Here is a 19,203-nt window from a genome sequence, read left to right as displayed (position 1 = left end):
AACTTCATTTCCTTTTTTGACAAGCTCATCAAGTGAGGTAGATTTACCTTAGGTAGATTTGTAGCAAAGCTTTTGGTCAAGGTTTGGACAGCTTACTGTCTGGGAAAGAAATTGCTGATAGGGCCCTGGGGCCTGCTCTGGGCTTTGTGCCTTTTAACTTTCATGTGGGTGGGTTAGCTAAAGGCATAAATGATAGAGATGACACCACACTGGCAAGGATAACTGTCATAGTGTCCAAAATGATCTTGACAGGCATTAGCCTAGAGGATTGGTCTGAATCATGTACAGTGATAGGAGGGGTGAATGTAAAATAGTCCTGCCCTTGAATTCACAAATAAAAGCTGAGAGAGGCACAAATAGATGGTTGTTATTTGTTCTCAAGAAGATCTGGGGGGCTGACTGGGCTGCAAGCTTGGCAGCCCAAGGAGACACTGTTCTCTGCCCTGGATAGCTCTGTATGCTGTGCTGTGCTGTGCCATGTATGCCATGTTCAGTCTGGCTACGGCTCTAGAAGACTGGGGATGAGTTGGAGAGCCTTCTGCCAGATTATGAGTAGGGGTGCTGAGCCAAGTATTGGAAAGGCTATCATCTGAAGAGTCTGCACAAGGGGAAGTAGTGAGAGGAAGTGCCTTGGAGACCAGTTTAGACCTGGGTGTGGGGATGGGGACCTTCTGAAAATTCCAGCTAGCTAAAAAGTAGCCTGGGTTGTCTCAGGAGGTCATTTAGTCAGCCCACAAGCAGGCCCTCTGAATGAATGAATGAATGAATGAATGAGGGGGGTGGTATTTGATGTACAGCTCTGGTAAGATTAGCAGATGGTAATAACTTTTCCTAAATGTTATTTCCACTGATAAGATCAGGGTCTGATGTGGAGTGATTTAACCTAAGCATTAGGAATGCAAAGACAAAAAACAGACCCAAACCTTCATGGAGCTCCTGTTCCAACGGGAGACAGCATGTGAGTAACCAAGTACATATAGAAGCCCTACAGCCTAGATGGAAAGACGTCTCAGGTGTGGAATCTTAGGGAAGGGGAGAGTGGAGCAGAGTTTTAAAGAAAGTGAAGAGAACATCATGAAGTGCAGAGTTCTGTGTAAAGAACAGCAGGAAGACTACAAAGGGGGGCATGGGGGGGGAGTATGCCATCAGGTTGTAAAGAACGTTATTCTTGGACGTGATCCAGAGCCCCTGAAGTTTCTTGTTTGTTTTTTTTTGCAAGGCAAATGGGGTTAAGTGGCTTGCCCAAGGCCACACAGCTAGGTAATTATTAAGGGTCTGAGTCTGGATTTGAACACAGGTACTCCTGATTCCAGGGCTGGTGCTCTATCCACTGTGCCACCTAGCCGCCCCTGTCCCTGAAGTTTCTTGACTTTAGGAGGTGACAGTCAGATCACCACTCCAGGAAGATCATTTGACAGCTGTATGGAGAGCAGACTGGAGGCAGTGAGGCCAGGTAGCAGGGCTACACCAGGATGGGGGCAGGCCAGGAGAGAAAGGTATATACATCACTGAGATATTGAAGGGAGAAGAGACAAAACCTACTAAAGATTGACTGGGGAGGGGGCACAGGGAGAGTGAGAGATTGGGAGATTCAGAGATGACAAGGAGATTTCCAACAGCAGTAAGGAAGGGCTGGGAGTTAGATTTTTGAGAGGGAAAATGATAATAAAATAAACTTTTGACTAATTTTTTTAAAGTCATATTACAAGTATCAAAAATGAAAAAAGGTGAATTTACAACCAATGAAGGAATAAAAGAGATGATTAGAAATTAGGATGTATTATATATCAGTAAAACTAAGAATCTAAATTAATGGGCAAATGTTCACAAAAACATAAAATCTCCTGGATTAACAGAGTGGAAACAGATTGAACTTTTAAGTTTCAGAAAAAGAAATGTAACAAACCATAAATGAGCTCCTGGTGAAGGGAAAAAAGCCCAGGGTCCCAGTGAATTTACGAATACATTCTTCTAAACATTTCAAGAACAATTTGTGCCAGTTCTATGTCAGCTGAAATAATTCTAGTAGGAACACTCCTCAGCTCCTTTTATGAAATAAATATGGGTCTTGATACCTGAACCAAAAGATTTGTTAAAAGAGAGAACTAAAGACCAAGATCTGTAATGATTATCAGTGCAAAAATGTTTCCACATTAGCAAAGAGGCTATAGATATATATCATAAGGATTATATATATATATATATATATATGTGTGTGTGTGTGTGTGTGTGTATATATATATATATACATATATATATATATATATATATCAAGACGGTTGGATTTGGATCAGGAATGCGGGGTGGGTTAGGAAAACTATAAAGATAATCATTTAGTAACAAGAACAGCAAAAATGATGTTTTATCAAAAGTTTTGACACTCCAGTTAACGCCAGAAGGCAGAGGAACAATAGATCTTTTATTCAGTAGGGTAAGGTAGAGGCTTTTTTTTTTAAGCAAGAATGTCCATCATCACCATTCAGTTATAGTACAAGAAATGCTAATGACAGCAATGAAACAAGAAAAAGAGGTTGAAGGAATAAGCACAGACCAAAAGGCAACAAAATAATTGCCCAAATGTTTACTTAGGGATATGATGTAAAAAAAATTGAAACCATTAACATCAACAAAGTTGTAGGACATATACAATAAACCCACAAAAATTGGCATTTTATTTATATTAGTAACAAAACCCAGCAAGAAGGTATAGAAGGATAAAATTCCATTTAAAATAACAAAAAAGTATTAACGATTTGAGAGTCTACTTGCCACAACACACACACACGCGCGCGTGCGCAATATAAATTCACCTACAAAATACTGCCAAAATAAAGACTGATCTTAATAATTGAAGAAGTGCTACTTGCTCATGGGTAGGCAAAGTCGGTATGACACAAATTGCAGTGTCGTCTAAACCAAAAAGCAGTTCTGTAAAACTTTCTTGAGCTGAAGATAGTGAGGAGGAAAAGAAGGCAATTTTTCTTTAAAATTTTTTAATTTAAACCATGGGAACCTTTGGAGGAGGGGACTGTTTAGGAAAAATTAAAGAATTCTGTTTTTTACATGTTGATTTTGAGATGTCTAATGGTTGAAGAAGTCCAAAAAGCATTGGATAATTGAGAATTGTAGCTTTGAAGAAACCAGGGTTGGATTGTGGGAGTCATCTGTATGTAGATGGGTTTGGATTGAGTGAGAGAAGTAGTAGATAAGGTCCTGATGCAGTCAGGGACTTCTTAGGGGCTTTAGCCAAGGAGACGAGAAGTGGGGAAAAGCAAAGGAGAGAGAACATGGGTGTGTTAGGTAGGTAGAGGGACGATGAGTCCTAAGCCAGGGTACAGGCTGTTAATGGAGGCGATTGAAGAATTGGGTCTATGTCCTGGGACACGGAGGAAGGTCAGGGTGGCCATCTAGATCAGGATTGGGTGGTGGATTTAGAAAGGGTGACCTCAGTGAGATCACTATGTGAGTGAAGGGCTTCTAAGGAGAATCTGGTGGTGGGTGAGAAATAGATAGCATCAGTATCCGGGAGCCAAGGCTTAATTAATGAGTGCAGGACAAAGGTGAAGCTGAAAGCTATGCCGAGATGCATAACTAGGCAGTGTGGGAATTTACTTTTGTTGCAAATTTTTTGTTACTTTGTGTTTTTTTTCCTCTCTTCAGTGGAGGTGGGTGAGATGAAGAGAGAGGACAGGGACTGCAGAGTTAGCCATCCTCCCCCTCTCCCCCTCAGAAAAAGAGTCATTGAAATTTATTGTTAATGCACAGAAAATACATAGACACCAAAACGTTTACAGAAGCACTTTTTTGTGTGTGGTAGCAAGGAATTGGAAATAAAGTAGATATCCATCAGTGAAGAATAGTTAAATTGTGACATGTGAAAAATGGAATATTATTGTGCTGTAAGAGATGAGAAAGATTAGTTCAGAGAAGTACAGAGGGACTTAACCAGATTGATGCAAAGTGAAGTAATAATAAGCAAATGGAAGGAAACAGTCCACATGGCAACTACAACAATGTAATGGAAAAAAATCAGTTGTTGCGGCATTATAAGAACAAGTTTGGTCCCCAAGGAGAAATGAGATAGAAGATTATCTTCCTGTGCTCCATAATTAACACTTTCTTTAACCTTTTTCTAGATGTTTATTATTGAAAACTCTGATTTAAACACAAGTAAAATGGCCCTTTTCCTGTCCACGGAGCACCTTGGGATTCTTGGATACACAATTTCCCAAATGTTATCCAGCCCACCCCCTCCTAGTCCTAGAGTATTGCCCCCTCTGCTGCAGTGCCTGGCTCAGTTCTCAGGACCCCACACTAGGCATTCCACTTTCACTTGAATGAATGAAAGACAGAGCATCTCTGGGCCTAGAACAGACTGATCTAAGCACTGGATACTGATATCTCTGTCATCTAGGAGTTTCTGTTTTAAGTGTGAGCAGCTATGAGGTCTAGCAGAGAGGTAACTAAGGAAGGGGTTTTTTTTTTTAGTATGAGAAGGGTCACTGGAGCTAGAAGACAATGGACTAACCCACCCTTTCCCCAGAAGCACTGGGGCTAGTGATTTGAGGACTGTTTCTAAGAGGGGAGGGGGAGTAGTGGTATATACTCACAGGGGCAGCTCCTGAGAGGAGCAGATGGATAGGAGACATGTGGGACCAGCAAGAGAGAATCCGACAGCTTTATAGTCACACTCTCATGAGGCGCCATCCCAGGTACTGAACTCTCGAGTGGCTGCAGATCTCCTGGTTGTTTAGTCTTTTCAGTCATGTCCAGCTCTTCATGACCCCATTTGGGGTTTTCTTGGCAAAGGTAGCGGAGTGGTTTACCATTTCCTTCTCTAGCTCATTTTACAGATATGAAAAAGGTAGACAAGGTTAAGTTACTTACCCAGGGTCACACAGCTGCTAAAGTGTCTGAGGCTAGATTTGAACTTGGGAAGATAAATCTTCCTGACTCCAGAACCAAGATTCACTTCGAGAAAGCCCCATAATATTCTGAAACTTGTGTTAGCACAGCATCATCCATAAACTCAGACATCTAGGGGTCCCACTCTAGGTAAAGGAGCCCCTCATTCATCTGGGCTTTGTGTAAGATAGCTTCCATTACATTGGGGTTTTTTTTGTTTGGTTTTTTTTTTTAGGTTTTTGCAAGGCAAATGGGGTTAAGTGGTTTGCCCAAGGCCACACAGCTAGGTAATTATTAATTGTCTTAATTATTTATTATTATTATTATCATCATCAATTAATTATTAAGACCAGATTTGAACCCAGGTACTCCTGACTCCAGGGCCGGTGCTTCATCCACTATGCCACCTAGCCGCCCCATTAGCTTCCATTACATTGAATAGTGTTACCATTTATCTAGAGGAATCTTGTGATCTTAACTACTGCGTGGAAAACCTTTTGTTGGAAGAAACATGAATAAAAAACAAAACAAACATTTATTAAGGCTTGCTATGTGCCAGACATGATGCAAAGGACTCACTCATCTCATGCAAGGAGATAGGTTCTGTTATTATTCCCATTTTACAGATGAAGAAACGGAGGCAGCCAGAAGGGAAGTTACTTGCTCACACAGCTGGTAAATGCTTGGTGCTGAACTCGGGTCTTTCTGATTCCAAGTCCATTGAAGTTAGTCCCTTGGCCACCCAGCTGTTCTGTTGGAAGAGGTGCTTGATGTTACTCTATAGGGTCAGGTGCCTTTGTTACTTCCAGACAAGGAACATGGTGGGTTTTGTGTTCTCTCCATTTTTTAGTCAAATGTAGGACTGTAGGAATGTCATCTGCTGTAGAAAATTGTTGGTGGGAGCATTCAGGAAGATGACCTGTGTCCATAGACTTCTCCTTATGATGTTACAGAAAGGAGAACAAAATGTTTTCTGACTTGATGTTTTTAATGGTAATAATATTAGTGATTCTTTTTCTTTCTCATTCTTTCACTATCTTATTGGAGATACCTTAAACTCATCTCTTTAAATTGCTTCCAGGGTAGATTTACTTGGGTCAGGCCCATATTGTTGCCTTGCTTGCTAACTGCTTCATCTTAGATGCCATTTCCACTTTTTTTAAAATTTTTATTTAAGGCAGTTGAGTGACTTGCCCAAGGTCACACAGTTAGGCAATTATTAAGTGTCTGAGGCCAAATTTGAACTCAGCTCCTCCTGTCTCCTAGGCTGGTGCTCTATCCACTTCACCACCTAGGTGCCCCTCATTTCCACTTTTAAAAAAAAAGATGAATAGTTGTTATTGGAAGTACAGAAACACATTCAAGTCTGTTCCATTTTGGTTCTATTTGTTGTCCTTCCAGTTTCACATATAAATGCTCTAGAAACAGTGTGACTTACTTGGGTATCCTGAAGTGTTTTTCTGGCACATTTTTCTCCCCACTACTTTTTGGTTTTTTTATGAGGCCAGTACACTCAGCTTCTACCAGTCTCCTCTTAAGTTTTTTAGTGAACAAGTTTCTATTCTAAATCAGCATTGACAGGGAAATAAATGTTTGCTGGTTGGGTGGTTTCTAGACTCTTTGGCCTTCTCATGATAACTAGTTCACAGACACTAAAATTCTTCAAGAAATCATGACAAACATAAAATTATTTTTATCTATTTCCCATTTTTTGGAGTTTCTTTCAAATATGGCTCCCAGGAGCTGTTGTAATCAAAGTCTTTTTTTTTTTTTTTGGTCTTTGTGATCTTATTTAATATTGCCCCATGGTAATCTTGTCCTCTTTTATGCTAGCTCCCTCTCTGCCTGTAGCACTTCTCCTGTTCTATTGGTTCCTCTTTCATTCCCCTTGAGGATGGAGTAGATTACCAAGGCATCTTCTCTGTTTTGGTATGGATTGAAGGTTGGGACTATGGGGAGCAGGGCAGTGTATCCTTCACAGAGTCCCCATGGCCCTACTCCAGGATAGCCCTCATCCCCTGAGGGCCAGATCTAGCCAGTTCTGCACCCTTTTTTCCTCCCCTTTGACCCAGTTGCTTGAATTTAAAACATCGAATAACACGGATCTTTTTTCTATCTTTTTTCTATCTTGGAATCATTGGATGCACAATTTCCCAAATATCATCTCAAGATCCTAGGTGACCCTGCCATTTCCATGTGTTGGCAAAAGGCCTTTTAAAAATTATCATCATCATCATTATTATTACCATTATTACTATTATTTACCACTGGGGATTGAGGAAGTGAGGAAGCAGATGACTTATTGATACTTGGAGGCACTTTGTCCTTGTTCAGGCAATCCACCTTTGGGCCAGGCCTTGAGCTATAAACCTAGGGAGATACAAAAAGAAGCAAAGGACAGGCACCTCAGGGAGCTTACTGTCTAATGGGGGAGACTACAAGCAAATATGTACAAACATTGAATTCAGTAAATGAGAGAAGTTTGAGAGACTGGGAGGATGATGTTACAACCTTCCTTCAGAAACAGGGAAGGCAATAGGAGAGGGCAGGGTTTGGGGGGAGAGGGGGAATGATGAATGACTACTGGATCCAGTTTGAGTTGCCCAAAAAGTAGGAGCAGCTAGGTGGCACAGTGGATAGAGCACCAGCCTTGGAGCCAGGAGTACCTGGGTTCAAATCCGGCCTCAGACAATTAATTGCCTGTGTGACTTTGGGCAAGTCACTCATTGCCTTGCAAAAACAAAAACCTGGAAGTGAGGAGGAGCAGGAAAGGCAGAGGTGAGAATCATTGGCTGCTAATTAAATCTGTAGAACAAGTGAAATCACCAAATGAAGAGGTGTAGAGGGTGAAGAACATAGGGTCTGGGGCAGAACCCTGTGGGTATGATCTGGAGGAGCAGCCTTCAGAGAGGCAGGAGGGGAACCAGGAGACAAAGGGGGTGTTTGGAAAACCTCGAGAGAAGAGAGTATTCAGGAGGAGAGTGGTGGCCTGTGTCCAAGGTTGCAGAGTGGTCAAGGAGAATGAGGACTGAGAAAAGGCCACCAATTTGGCAACCAAAAGATCATTAATCACTTTGGAGAGAACAGTGTCAGTGGAATGAAGAGAGGTCCAGAGGCTGCCTGTTAGGGCTTTAAGAGGTGGAGGAGGTGACCGCCTTCCTGAGACAGGAAGAGGCCACTTGGTCGTGACTCACCTGTGTTTGGGTGAAATGATGGGTCATGGGTCACTCAGGGTCATTCCTGTTCAGGTCATTTGGGATAGTCACTTTTATTTTTAATTGATTCTATGCTGGCTCTATCCAGGCCCTTTCCAAAGTTGCTTTTTGAAGAGGCACAATGGATAAGGGTGCTAGGCCTGGAGTCAGAAAGATGTGAGGTCAAATTCAACCTCAGATATAACCTCTGTGTGCCTCAGTTTTATCTTCTGTAAAAATGACCTCCCAAAGTTGTTGAGGATCCATGAGATCTTTGCTTACCTTGCATTGCTCCATCAATGCTTGCTGTATTCATCTGAATGATTCTGGAATGATCCATAGGTGCTTTTGGCCACTTTAATTTTCTGGCTTCTTGGCAGTCTGGTAGGCTTGTCCTTCCTGGAGCCCATCCAACCTCAAGATAAAGTTGAGTTGGTTGAGGGAGGACCAAAGGTGTCTCTTATTCTTTTTCCTCCCTCACTGCCCTCCTAGGCTCTGCCCGGGAGGATGGTGGCACAGCGGCACCTTTGTTATGATTCTGCTTCCTCTAGACACACAATAAAAGCATGTTCACCAACGGCTTTATCTGATTCTCTGAGGCCTCTCCTTTCATTTTGCCGTGGTTTTTGTCTTCTGGTTTCATGTAGAATGACTGTCTACAGAATTGTCTTTCTGTTGTGTTGGTAATATAGAAATTTGTTTGCTTGGACTGAGATCATAAATCAGGTGTCACCCGTTAAATTCATGTTCTGCTGCTGAGGACTCAGGCCAGGGTGCAGGGCTGGGGGGGGAGGGGAGGGTCACTGCCTTCACTGAACTGAGCCCCTCTCTTCTAGAAAGGTCGGGCCAGTGCCACTCAGCTCTTCACCCTGCAGTGTGCCAGGACCTGAAGCAGGCACTCAGCCACCATAGGGGGACACATTGGCTTACAGGGGAGCAGGTTCCAGCTAAGGAATCCAGTGACTGTTCCTCAGCCTGGGAGTGTTTCTTGGAACATTCCTCTGAGGCCTAGTGACAAAGGATAGTTTTGACCAGCTCCCTCATTTGGTGTCTCTGGTTACAGAGACAACAAGTGGCCCTGTGAGGGTGGGGAATGACCACGCCTACCTCCAGGTCCTCAGGAGCCCATGTTCAGAACCCCCCCCCCCCCCCATTTTCCCAGTGTAGGTTTTGGGGAGCTGACCTTGATAGTCAATCTCTTAACAGGCAATGTTCCCAGTTTCTTTCTGTTGACTTTATCATGTTCTTTGGGTTGTCTGACCCTCTCACATCTTATCCCAGGGCTGGGCTCACTGTCAGTTGTGAATATTGATTAAATTCAGTCAGGGTTTATGGGGGGCTGTGGTGGCCCCCTGGCCAAAGACTGCTCTGCCCCCGAGGGCTTGAGAGCAGCAAGGCTTAGCACACAGTAGATACTTAATACATGCTCCCCCCTTCTCTTCTTCCTTCTGCAGGGGGACATGTTTTGATCTTATCCCTTCCTTCTCTTGATTTTTCAGTAGCTTTTCCCTTTGCTTCAGAATAAACTAGGACCTTAGCACCTAGTATTGAGGGACCCTTTGCATTATGGCCCCAGCCAGTCTTTTCCCTGACTTCCCCTCCAGATTGCACTCCTCGTACTACCCCTTGGGCCCACATTGCTTTCTTCCCCTCCTCTTTGGTCTCTGTGGGCTTCCATTCTGCTCATCCTTCAAGGCCCAGCAAGTGCTACCTCTGGGAAGTCTTGGTCAGAGTTTCTTTTATGGTGCCCTGGGCTGCTCCTCACCTTAACACCCTGCAAGCATGTCCTGCTCCTAATGGTCCTGAGAGAAGGATGCTGGCATATACAGGGGGTTGCTCCTTGTAGATGTTAAACACAATTTTTTAAACTCTTAAAAACCCTTTTCCTGACAACCCCCCCCCCCCAGTTTGACTACACTTTTCCAGTGTGCAGAGCCAGGGATCAAGGGGTCTTTGCCCATGAACTTTTGGGCAGGAAGGAGCTTACCAGCCCCTTAGTACAACCCACCAAAGACCCTCTGGCTTCACAAAGAGGATGATGAGTGGCTACAGGTAGATTCAGATGCTCCCTCTGACCTGGAGAGAAAAGGTCATAAGGTCATAGATTGAGGTTGGAAAGAGACTCATGTAGTCAGAGCTGAGAAGCTAGGAAGCTTCAAGGGGCCACTGAACCCTGCTCTGCTGACTGCCAGGCTATCATGTTAGACCATGCCAGAGCCAGGAGAGTGCTTGGAGCTCCTCCAGCCCCACCGAGTCGCATGACTGGGTGAGGCTATGTCCCCAGGAGGGTGACTGGGAACTTGGGGGAGGGGAGCAGAGTAGAAGTTCTACCCCCTGCTTCCACTGGGCCTAATAGGGGAGCTGAAAGGGTCTCCTGCACCAGCCCCCCAATCGGTCCAAGTGACTCCCCTCCTCTCAGTCCCTCATTTTTTTCTCCCAGCATTGTCCTCTGCCCTTCCTGTTGAGGATCCAGGCCTCCTGCAGTGCTAGATACACTCTCAGGATGGTCAGGTCCCCAGATGGAGAGCTCGAAGTGACCTGGAGGCAGGCCAGCTAACCCAGTATGACCTGTGGGATCCGATTCTTGCACCTGGGTCTCCAGCTCGTGCCCACCTCCTCATTTTACCTAAGACCAAAGCCCTTCAAAAACCCAGGCAGAACTCTATGAGAGTAGCCCTGCTTGTAGTGGCTGGCACCCAGGGGTGAGCTCCATTCCCCCCCCCCCCCCCATGTTAATATGCTGGCCTGGACACCTGGAACAAAGATGGCCACTGGGCAGGAGAGGAAGAATGAACTGGAGTAGCCCAGTGGCCTTGCCCCAGGCCCCCAACAAGGCAATGTCCAGCTCCCCAAGCCAGTGGGCTTTCCATCCTTTCAAGGATGAGTCCTCTGATTGTACAGCTCTTGAGCCGTAGGGAATGCTGGCCTTGTCTCTCCTGCTGAAGAACAGGAACATACCATTCAAAAAATAACTGCTTAGACCTTGTGCTCAGTCTTCCAGAAACTTCAGAGCTAAGGAGCTCTAGGAACCAGCATGGCAAGAGAAGGGGAGACAGTAGGGACAAGAAGCCAGGATCAGTCAGGGATCCATCTGGAGGGAGACAGGCAGGCCCTGGTAGGGGAGCACCTGTGCTTCAGGGCCCTTGACCTCTGGGAGGTAATAGTAACTTGATGCCCCAGCCCAGACATTTGTAATCAAAGATAGTTTCAGGTGTACTTTGGAGCTCCCAGTGCAGGGTCAGCTTTCCTGCATTGGAGAGGAATTGGAAGGGGGTGTGGAGTCTTGAGTACGGTTCTGGACAACCCTACCGCCCCCCCCCCCCCAAGGACCTCACTTCTCCATAGTTAACAGAAGGGGACTTGCCAGGGGTCTTGACTGAGCAGAGTGACCAAAGTCTGGGACTGTTGGCTTCTGCTTCCCAGCAGTTCAGCCAGATGAAGAAGGCAATTCCAAGGTGGTAGCCCCCACAACCCAACATGTGAGCAGCACACAGCTCTATGGTGTTGGGGCAGGAGTTGGCGGGGGGGGGGGGAGAAGAAAGGGGGGGTCCTCTGGGCCTGAGTGGAATTATGTACCCACATAGTCCATCATCCAAGGAGCTCTCTTCCTCTCCCTTTTCCATCCTATCCAAGGATGGATCCATCAGCTCTGGGCAGATGGTGGGGGTCCCTCAGGGCAGTCCTGCACCAGCCCAACCTCAGGATTCTGAATGCTGGCACTGTCTTCACAGGACATCTTGGCTGCAGACAGTTCTATCGGGAACCAGCAGTCTCTGTTCCTCTTCATTTGGTATAGAGGGAAGAATTCCGCTGGGGATCTGGAGAGCCCTGGGTTTGAAACCTGCTTCTAGAGCGTTTTCTACAGATTACTCTCTAACTCTTGGAACATCAGTGTACTCATCTGGATATTGGGAATAATTCTTTTCCTCTTGTACTGACCTTACAGAGTTATTGAGGATCAAGTTAGATAATAGTCCTGTGTAAAGGCCTGCTGCTCTGGGGGCCTCTCCTTGTTGTTTTGTCTGCTGGGGTTCTTTCATGTTACAGATAGCAAACCTCCCAGAAGGACTGGCCAGGCTGTCTTTTTCCAGTCTCTGTCTCCTCCCTTTCTTCAACTTCTGTCCCCTGGAGTTGAGCAGAGGACCACCCAGCTGCCAGCCCTGGCCCCATCCCATCCCAGGGCATGGCACCTACCGGGCAGCCTGCTCCCAGAGCAGCCTGCTGGGAGCCATGGAAAAGGCCAGTTTCCTGCTTGTGAGCCAAGGCTCTCTGTCTGACCCTTTCTCAGCACTGTGGCCTTCATAGGGGAGAAGGGAGAGGGGTTTCTTTTGCTGACTGCTTGCTAGGAGGCCCAGACCCTGGGAAGATGAAGCAAGGACACCCAGGGGCTAGCCTTGCCTGAGGGGGCTAGCCTTGGGGTAAAGAGATGGAGCTTTGCTTCTCAGCTCAGACACTTGTTTTAGGGGCAGGTTGCTCAGCTCCCCTGTGGCTTAGTTTCTTTTTCTGCATTTGTATGGCCTACCTCATGATCTTGGGAATAAAGAGATTTTTAAATGTTAAAGTATTGCCGGAGTTGTAGCTGTCCTGTTGTCTTGGTGCAGTTTTCATAAGAATCTAACTAGACACTGTGTGCCGCTTTTCTCCAGTTCATGGACTTGAGTTTCTTCCGCTGTAAAGTGAGAAGCTTAGAATAGATGAGACCACAGGAGACCCCTTCCTTGTTGATGGTCTTGGGCTCTAGGGTGACAGCAAAGGGCCCCCTTGTGGGGATGGGAGTCCTGCAGCAAGATGGTCAGGGCCAAGCAAGTGCTACAGGCCAGCTTGGCTCCCCTGCCTTAGCTCTCTCTCAGACTTTGAAATGTCCAGTGGGAAGAGACTAACCTGGCCCTTTACTCTCCTCCATACCCTCTTAGTTCTCCTCCTTATTTGTGCTCTCCTCACCTCAGCCCAGAATGTGACAGTGGAGGAGATCATTGGTGCCTACCAGCAGGCCTGCCACAAACTAAACTGCAAACAGATCCCCAAGCTCATCAAGCAGATCCAGGTACTGAAGGACCTGGGGCTAGGGTGGCGACGTGGGGCCAAGGGTCTGCTTTGTTCTCTCCTCCTCTGTTGACACGGAATTGGAGCTAGAATTAGGGGTTCGAGGCTGAGACAGAGCCTTTCCAGCTCTGATAGTCCAGGTGCTAAGAGGGAGAGCTGAAAGGCCTGGTTCATCCCATCTCGGGGGTCATTTCGGTACCTGGTGGGGCCTAAGGTCCAGAAAGGACTCTGGGGCATTATTGGGGACCTGCGCCCAGGCCCAGATTTGAATTCTGTCTTGTGGCTTCCTGCCTCCCCCACGTTGCCCTGGCCTGTCCTTTTCCCATTTCAGGTTCCCAGAGGAGGGCAGTGGGTGGGCCTTTGGAGCCATTGAGCTATGGTCCAGGGTCCTGGGAGGCCCTGGCCCTCACTATTTGCCTGTATTTTTTCAGGAGTTTACTGACTTGGCACACCGAATTGACTGCCTTGATCTGAAAGGTAGATGTCCAGAACTGGGGTGCTTGGTGGGAGATCCAGGGACTGTGAAGCTGAGCACCTGAAGGACAGACAAGGCGGTTGGATCGGGGTGGGGAGGGCCCTGGGTCCCAGTCCTCACTCTACTCCTCACTGCCTGGGACACTGGGCCTCAGTGGCCTTGTCTGTGAACCGGGCGGGGGCATCCTTTAGGGGCAGGGGGAGCCTGGGCCCAAGCCAGAGCTAGTGGTCACAAGAAAACCCAAAGACCATATGCTGGGAGGAGGAGGCAGGACAGCTGAGCCAGGGGTGGGGGTCCAGGAGGGTCTTCCTCATTGTGATGGGGTTTAGGGCTGGACCTTCTCCTCCTGACCCTCTTATTCCAGGAGAGAAGCTGGACTACAAAGCCTGTGAGGCCCTAGAGGAGATCTTCAAGCGGCTGCAGTTCAAGGTGGTGGACTTGGAGCAGACAAGCCTAGATGAGGACGTGAGTGGGGTCCCCAGCCGTGGGTGGGGGGTGGACTAGCAATGTTCATCTGTGGGGCCCTGGGAGGCTGCATCTGGCTACCTGCTGGTGCGAGGGAGCATCCTCTTTTTCCTCCTTCTCCCCAGGGGGCTTCTGCACTTTTCGACATGATAGAGTACTATGAGTCAGCCACCCACCTCAACATCTCCTTCAACAAGCACATCGGCACCAGAGGCTGGCAGGCCGCTGCTCACATGATGCGAAAGGTCAGCATCTCCTCCTGGAAGCTCTTCCCCTCCCTCCCCAACCTCAGGCTGAGCCCCTGGTCTGGGTACAGCTACCACGTGGCTGCTTGAAACAAGGTTTGGGGGGGTGGGACTAGCTGCTCCAAGTTTGAGCTGATGCTCTTCTCGTCCTTATAGACAAACTGCCTGCAGTACCTGGATGCCCACAACACCCCCCTACTGGACCACTCGGCCCCCTTTGTGGCTCGTGCCCTACGTATCAGCAGCAGCCTAACGGTGCTGCACCTGGAGAACGCCAGCCTGTCGGGGCGCCCCCTCGTGCTTCTTGGTGAGTTGGCATCACAGCTGGCCTGGTCCCTTCCCAGGTTGGAACCCCTTGAATGTTGGAGCTGGTGTGAGCAGGGAATTTGTTGAAGAGGCCAGACTCCCTCCTGGTCTCCTGGAAATGGTTTCTGCTCCTGCCCTGCCAGGTGTTGTGGCCCGCTCAGTAAAATGATGCTTAGACTTGTAGTTTCTGAGGCCCTTTCACACTTTGTCCATCTGGGCTTTTGGGGTTCTTAAAATTTTTGATTCCTCACTATGACAGAGATAAAAGGCTGAGATTGAAGAGTTTGACCATGGCTTCCTTGGTCAAGGTGAGGTGGTAGTGAAATTCCATACAGCAGGGGAAGCAGGAGGGGCTGTAGGTCAGGGAGCTCCCAATTGTTAAAGAAAATTAGTCTACAATGGAGGGAGAGGGCAAGGAGGGAACAGTTGGGCTGATCCATCCCCTTGGTGTGCACCCCTTGCAGCTACCGCCCTTAAGATGAACATGAACCTTCGGGAATTGTACCTTGCTGACAATAAACTCAATGGACTCCAAGACTCGGCGCAGCTTGGGAACCTTCTCAAATTCAACTGTTCTATCCAGATCCTGGATCTTCGAAACAACCATATTCTAGACTCAGGTGTGTAGGGGGCTGCCGCCTCCACTTGGGGAGGGGTGGATCCAGCTAAACAGGGAGTTCATTTCTTCCTTGACAGAAACCATCTAAAACAAGCTTCCTGCCTCAATTTGCTGGAAAGCTCACTAGTAGCCCAGAGACCTAGATTCCCTGACTTGATGTCAGACCTTGGGCATGTCTCTGTTCAGCCCTCACTCTCCATCTGTAAAATAGGGCAATGAGAGGGTCCCAATGCCTGACCGAACACCCCACCCTCTGCTCCATCAAACTGGTCAGCAGGGCAGCTAGGTGGCGCAGTGGATAGAGCACCAGCCCTGGAGTCAGGAGGACCTGAGTTCAAATCCCACCTCAGACACTTAATAATTACCTAGCTGTGTGACCTTGGGCAAGTCACTTAACCCCATTGCTTTAATAAAAAATTTTAAAAATAAAATTAAAAAATAAAACTGCTAGCAACTCTGTCCCTCATGCTTATTCTCGTTCTACCATCAGGCCTGGCCTAGTTTCTTATATTAGCTTATAAGTCCCCCCTCCCCCTACTCCCACCTCTTCAGACTAGAATTAGGGGAACTTGGGAAGAGGGAGGGAAAGAGAGAAACTAATCAGGGCCTGAGAGTCTGGTCCCCCCCAGAGCAGCCTCCGGCTTGTTCCCCCCAGGTCTGGCCTACATCTGTGAGGGCTTGAAGGAGCAGAGGAAGGGACTGGCCACCCTCGTTCTTTGGAACAATCAACTGACACACACAGGCATGGCTTTCCTGGGAATGACACTGGTGAGTCACATGCCCAGACCCAAAGAGAGGCGAGCCCATTTAGCCTGGTGAGACTCCTACCTACCACATGGGATGGCCCCAGGTTTTACAGAGAGAGAAGAAATCTGAAGGCAAGAAAGAAACTAACCCCAGGTCTCAGAATCAGTCAAACTTAGAAGCCTCTTGGCTCCCAAGGGGTCTTTCCATCAAATTTGGAACTGAGAAAGATAGTGGGGTAGGGGGTGGGGATAGAGAAGACCATGGAGGCTTTGACCTTGGATTTGTTGGTCAGACCTTTTCAGGGCACCAGCTGCCATCTTTCCCAAGGTCCAACTTTTGTACTAAGTAAAAGCAGCTGGAAGTGCCCTGAGGGACAGTCGAAGCTGGACCCAGTGTGTCTGCCCACTAGTTCAAGAGCAATTGAATGGATCCTCTAGTCCAGCCTGGGAGATCTTTCAAAAATATAGTCACTGTGTCCTTCCTCTTGAATTCCCCTGCCTCCCCTTGGGGAATGTTGAGTGGGAGGATGAAAAAGAGGCAGAAGTGAGGGGCCTGAGAGATCTCTTGACAAACCCTCCTTATCAGAGAAGGAAAGCTAGCACCGGCCACAGCTTCCCGGCAGCCAGCCCTGGTCATTCTTGCCCCACTACTCCAGGTCTGGTTTGGAGTTGCCTTCAGTTCTTGAGCTTAGCCCAAGTGATGATCATTGGGCAGGTGCCCTGGCTGCTTTCTTGACTGAGCTCCCCCTGCCCTTGTATATCTCCCCACTTTGTCTTGTCCTTAGCCCCATACCCAAAGCTTGGAGACTTTGAATCTGGGCCACAACCCTATTGGAAATGAGGGTGTCCGGAACCTCAAAAATGGACTGATTGGGAACCGCAGTGTACTACGTCTGGGACTGGCATCGACCAAACTGACCTGCGAGGGTGAGGGTTCTCGTGGTTGAGGGGCCTTGGAGGGAAGCTGGAAGAGCTCAGAGTAGAACAAAGGCACTGGGATTCAGGGCTGAGAAATAGAGGGAGGAGTGAGAGCCAGGCGTATGGTGGGGAGAGGAGGAGAAGGAAAGAAGAGACTGAGCCTGGATGTGGAAGCCTGGGCTCCGAGGAGTCAAGGACTGGATGGAGAGAGAGAAAGTGGCTGTGCACAGATCTTGAGGCCCTGGCTCAGGGGGTCCTCTTTTCTCACCGGGGGGCCCTGGGTGGGCTTGGCCTCCTCCCCAGGAGCTGTGGCTGTAGCAGAATTCATTGCTGAGAGTCCTCGTCTGCTGCGACTGGATCTTCGGGAGAACGAGATCAAGACTGGAGGACTGATGGCCCTGTCCTTGGCCCTCAAAGTCAACCAGTCACTGCTACGCCTCGACTTAGACCGTGAACCCAAGAAAGAGGCTGTAAGTGGGGTTCTTCCCCGCCCCCTCAGTCTCCCAGATGTTTTCTCTCTTTCTGGGCTTGGGGTGGGGGGGCCAGTGAACACTCCTATTGTAGCCCTGTCTGCCTCTCGGCAGGTAAAGAGCTTCATTGAGACACAGAAAGCCTTGCTGGCTGAGATCCAGAATGGTTGTAAGCGCAACTTTGTCCTTGCCCGAGAAGAGGAGGAGAAGGAGCAGCAGCTACAGCTCTCGGCCTCCATGCCCGAGATCACAGTCACCGAGCCTGCCCAAGAGGAGGTCACTGTACCAGGAGAGCCAGCTGACGAGGCCCAGGAGAACGGGGAGGTGGGAGGGGGAGGGCCTGAGACCCCAAGGCCTGCCGAGGACTCGGATTCTGACACTGAGGAGGAGGAAGACGAAGACGAGGATGAGGAGGATGGCAACCCAGAGAGGCAGACGACGTGTGGTCCTGAGGTTCATCTTTCCACTGTTCCTGGGAACTCTCTGAGCTCCAGGGATAGGACCCCTCCGGGCAGCCCAGCCCCCCCAGTCCCAGAGGCTCTACCTGAGAGCCCCAGTGGACCCAGGCCAGAGGGGCCAGGCGCCGAAAAACGCATCTCGGTGTCCAGCCCTGGCCGAGGACATAAAGTGTTTGTGGTGACTCGGGTAGAAAGCCCCCCAGAAAAGGCGGGTGAGGCCCCAGCCCAGCAGACTGAGGCCCCGACCAATAGGTCAGGGGTCAGCCCTGGTCTTGGCCCTCCAGACCTACCACTGCCCAATGGGCTGAAGCCAGAGTTTGCGCACGCACTGCCTGATTCCCCAGTTGGCCATGGAGGACCAGAGGGCAAGGGTGGAGGCTGTGGCCTAGAGCATGGTGAGTGTGGGCCCCGAGCCAGCCAGGGCAGCTTCTCCCCTGTCCTGCCAGTGTCCTCCCTTCTGGGCAGACCCAGCTTCAAGCTTTGAGGGTCTGAGCCTCCTGGACCATTCCTTCTGTCTCACAGATGAAAACCCTGAAGCCCAGATTGACTCATTTTGCCCAAGGCGACTCGCCTAGTCAGTGTCAGAGTTGAGTCGAACCCAGGTCTCCCAAGCAGTCTGGACTCAACCCTGTACCAGGCTGCCTCGAGCACTGGTTCTAGAGTCTCAGCTCTGTCACTGTGTCCTGACCCTTAGACACTGAACCTAATAAGCCGGAGTGCTCCCCAGTGTCCTGTGAACCCTAAAACATGATGGGGGGGGTCTGAGAGTGATTCCAGCACTTTATTTCACACCTGAGGGTGCACATGCTCACAGAAAGGAGCAGAGGGACTCTCCTGGGTCCACCCCAGGAGCAGGTATCTGCAGGGCCAGGAATCTACTTTGCCCCCCCAAGATCCTAGGAGATGCACACTCTAAAGCCCTGACATCAGTTCAAAGTAGCAAGGAGAACCTTGGTCTGGGAGACCATGAGAGGACCTTGGGCAGGGCCCATTCAGCCTCTCGTGCCACATAACCATCCTTCCAAAGGCACGGGTGTCACCAGCCTAGGTGTGGCCAAGGATGGCAGGGCATGAAGCTCCCACTCAGGATAGTTCTTCAGCTGGGGATGGGGGGGGCAGGTAGCATCCTGCTGTTCATCATGCTGACCCTGGGATCCAGATGGCCAGCCCAGCACAGAGGGGTGGTCATTCTCATGAAATTCCCTCTGCTCCTTTCTGAACCCACAGAACTCAGCTGCTCCAAGAATGAGAAGGAGCTTGAAGAATTACTTTTGGAAGCCAGTCAGGAGTCAGGACAGGAGACACTGTGACACCTGAGGTGAGGGGGAGGGAAGATGGCAAAAGTGGGGGGGGTAGAGG

General features: G+C 48.6%; 1 protein-coding gene across 1 annotated transcript in view; it reads left to right on the top strand.

The window, feature by feature from the left end:
- Positions 1 to 19,203, top strand: part of PPP1R37 (protein phosphatase 1 regulatory subunit 37) — a 32,774-nt gene that overhangs the window by 12,797 nt on the left and 774 nt on the right. The window contains exons 2-12 of the mRNA XM_074219306.1: positions 13,046 to 13,143; positions 13,574 to 13,619; positions 13,982 to 14,082; positions 14,208 to 14,327; positions 14,484 to 14,634; positions 15,098 to 15,253; positions 15,908 to 16,020; positions 16,784 to 16,925; positions 17,220 to 17,386; positions 17,501 to 18,239; positions 19,072 to 19,162. Coding sequence (XP_074075407.1) covers positions 13,046 to 13,143; positions 13,574 to 13,619; positions 13,982 to 14,082; positions 14,208 to 14,327; positions 14,484 to 14,634; positions 15,098 to 15,253; positions 15,908 to 16,020; positions 16,784 to 16,925; positions 17,220 to 17,386; positions 17,501 to 18,239; positions 19,072 to 19,154 — 1,916 coding nt within the window. The 3' untranslated portion in view covers positions 19,155 to 19,162. The remainder of the gene's footprint in view (positions 1 to 13,045; positions 13,144 to 13,573; positions 13,620 to 13,981; positions 14,083 to 14,207; positions 14,328 to 14,483; positions 14,635 to 15,097; positions 15,254 to 15,907; positions 16,021 to 16,783; positions 16,926 to 17,219; positions 17,387 to 17,500; positions 18,240 to 19,071; positions 19,163 to 19,203) is intronic.

Source organism: Macrotis lagotis, chromosome 1 (genome assembly GCF_037893015.1).
Source record: "Macrotis lagotis isolate mMagLag1 chromosome 1, bilby.v1.9.chrom.fasta, whole genome shotgun sequence".
Taxonomy (NCBI): Eukaryota; Metazoa; Chordata; class Mammalia; order Peramelemorphia; family Peramelidae; genus Macrotis; species Macrotis lagotis.
Note: the sequence above shows the minus strand (reverse complement) of the source record. Positions and strands in the feature narration are given on the sequence as shown.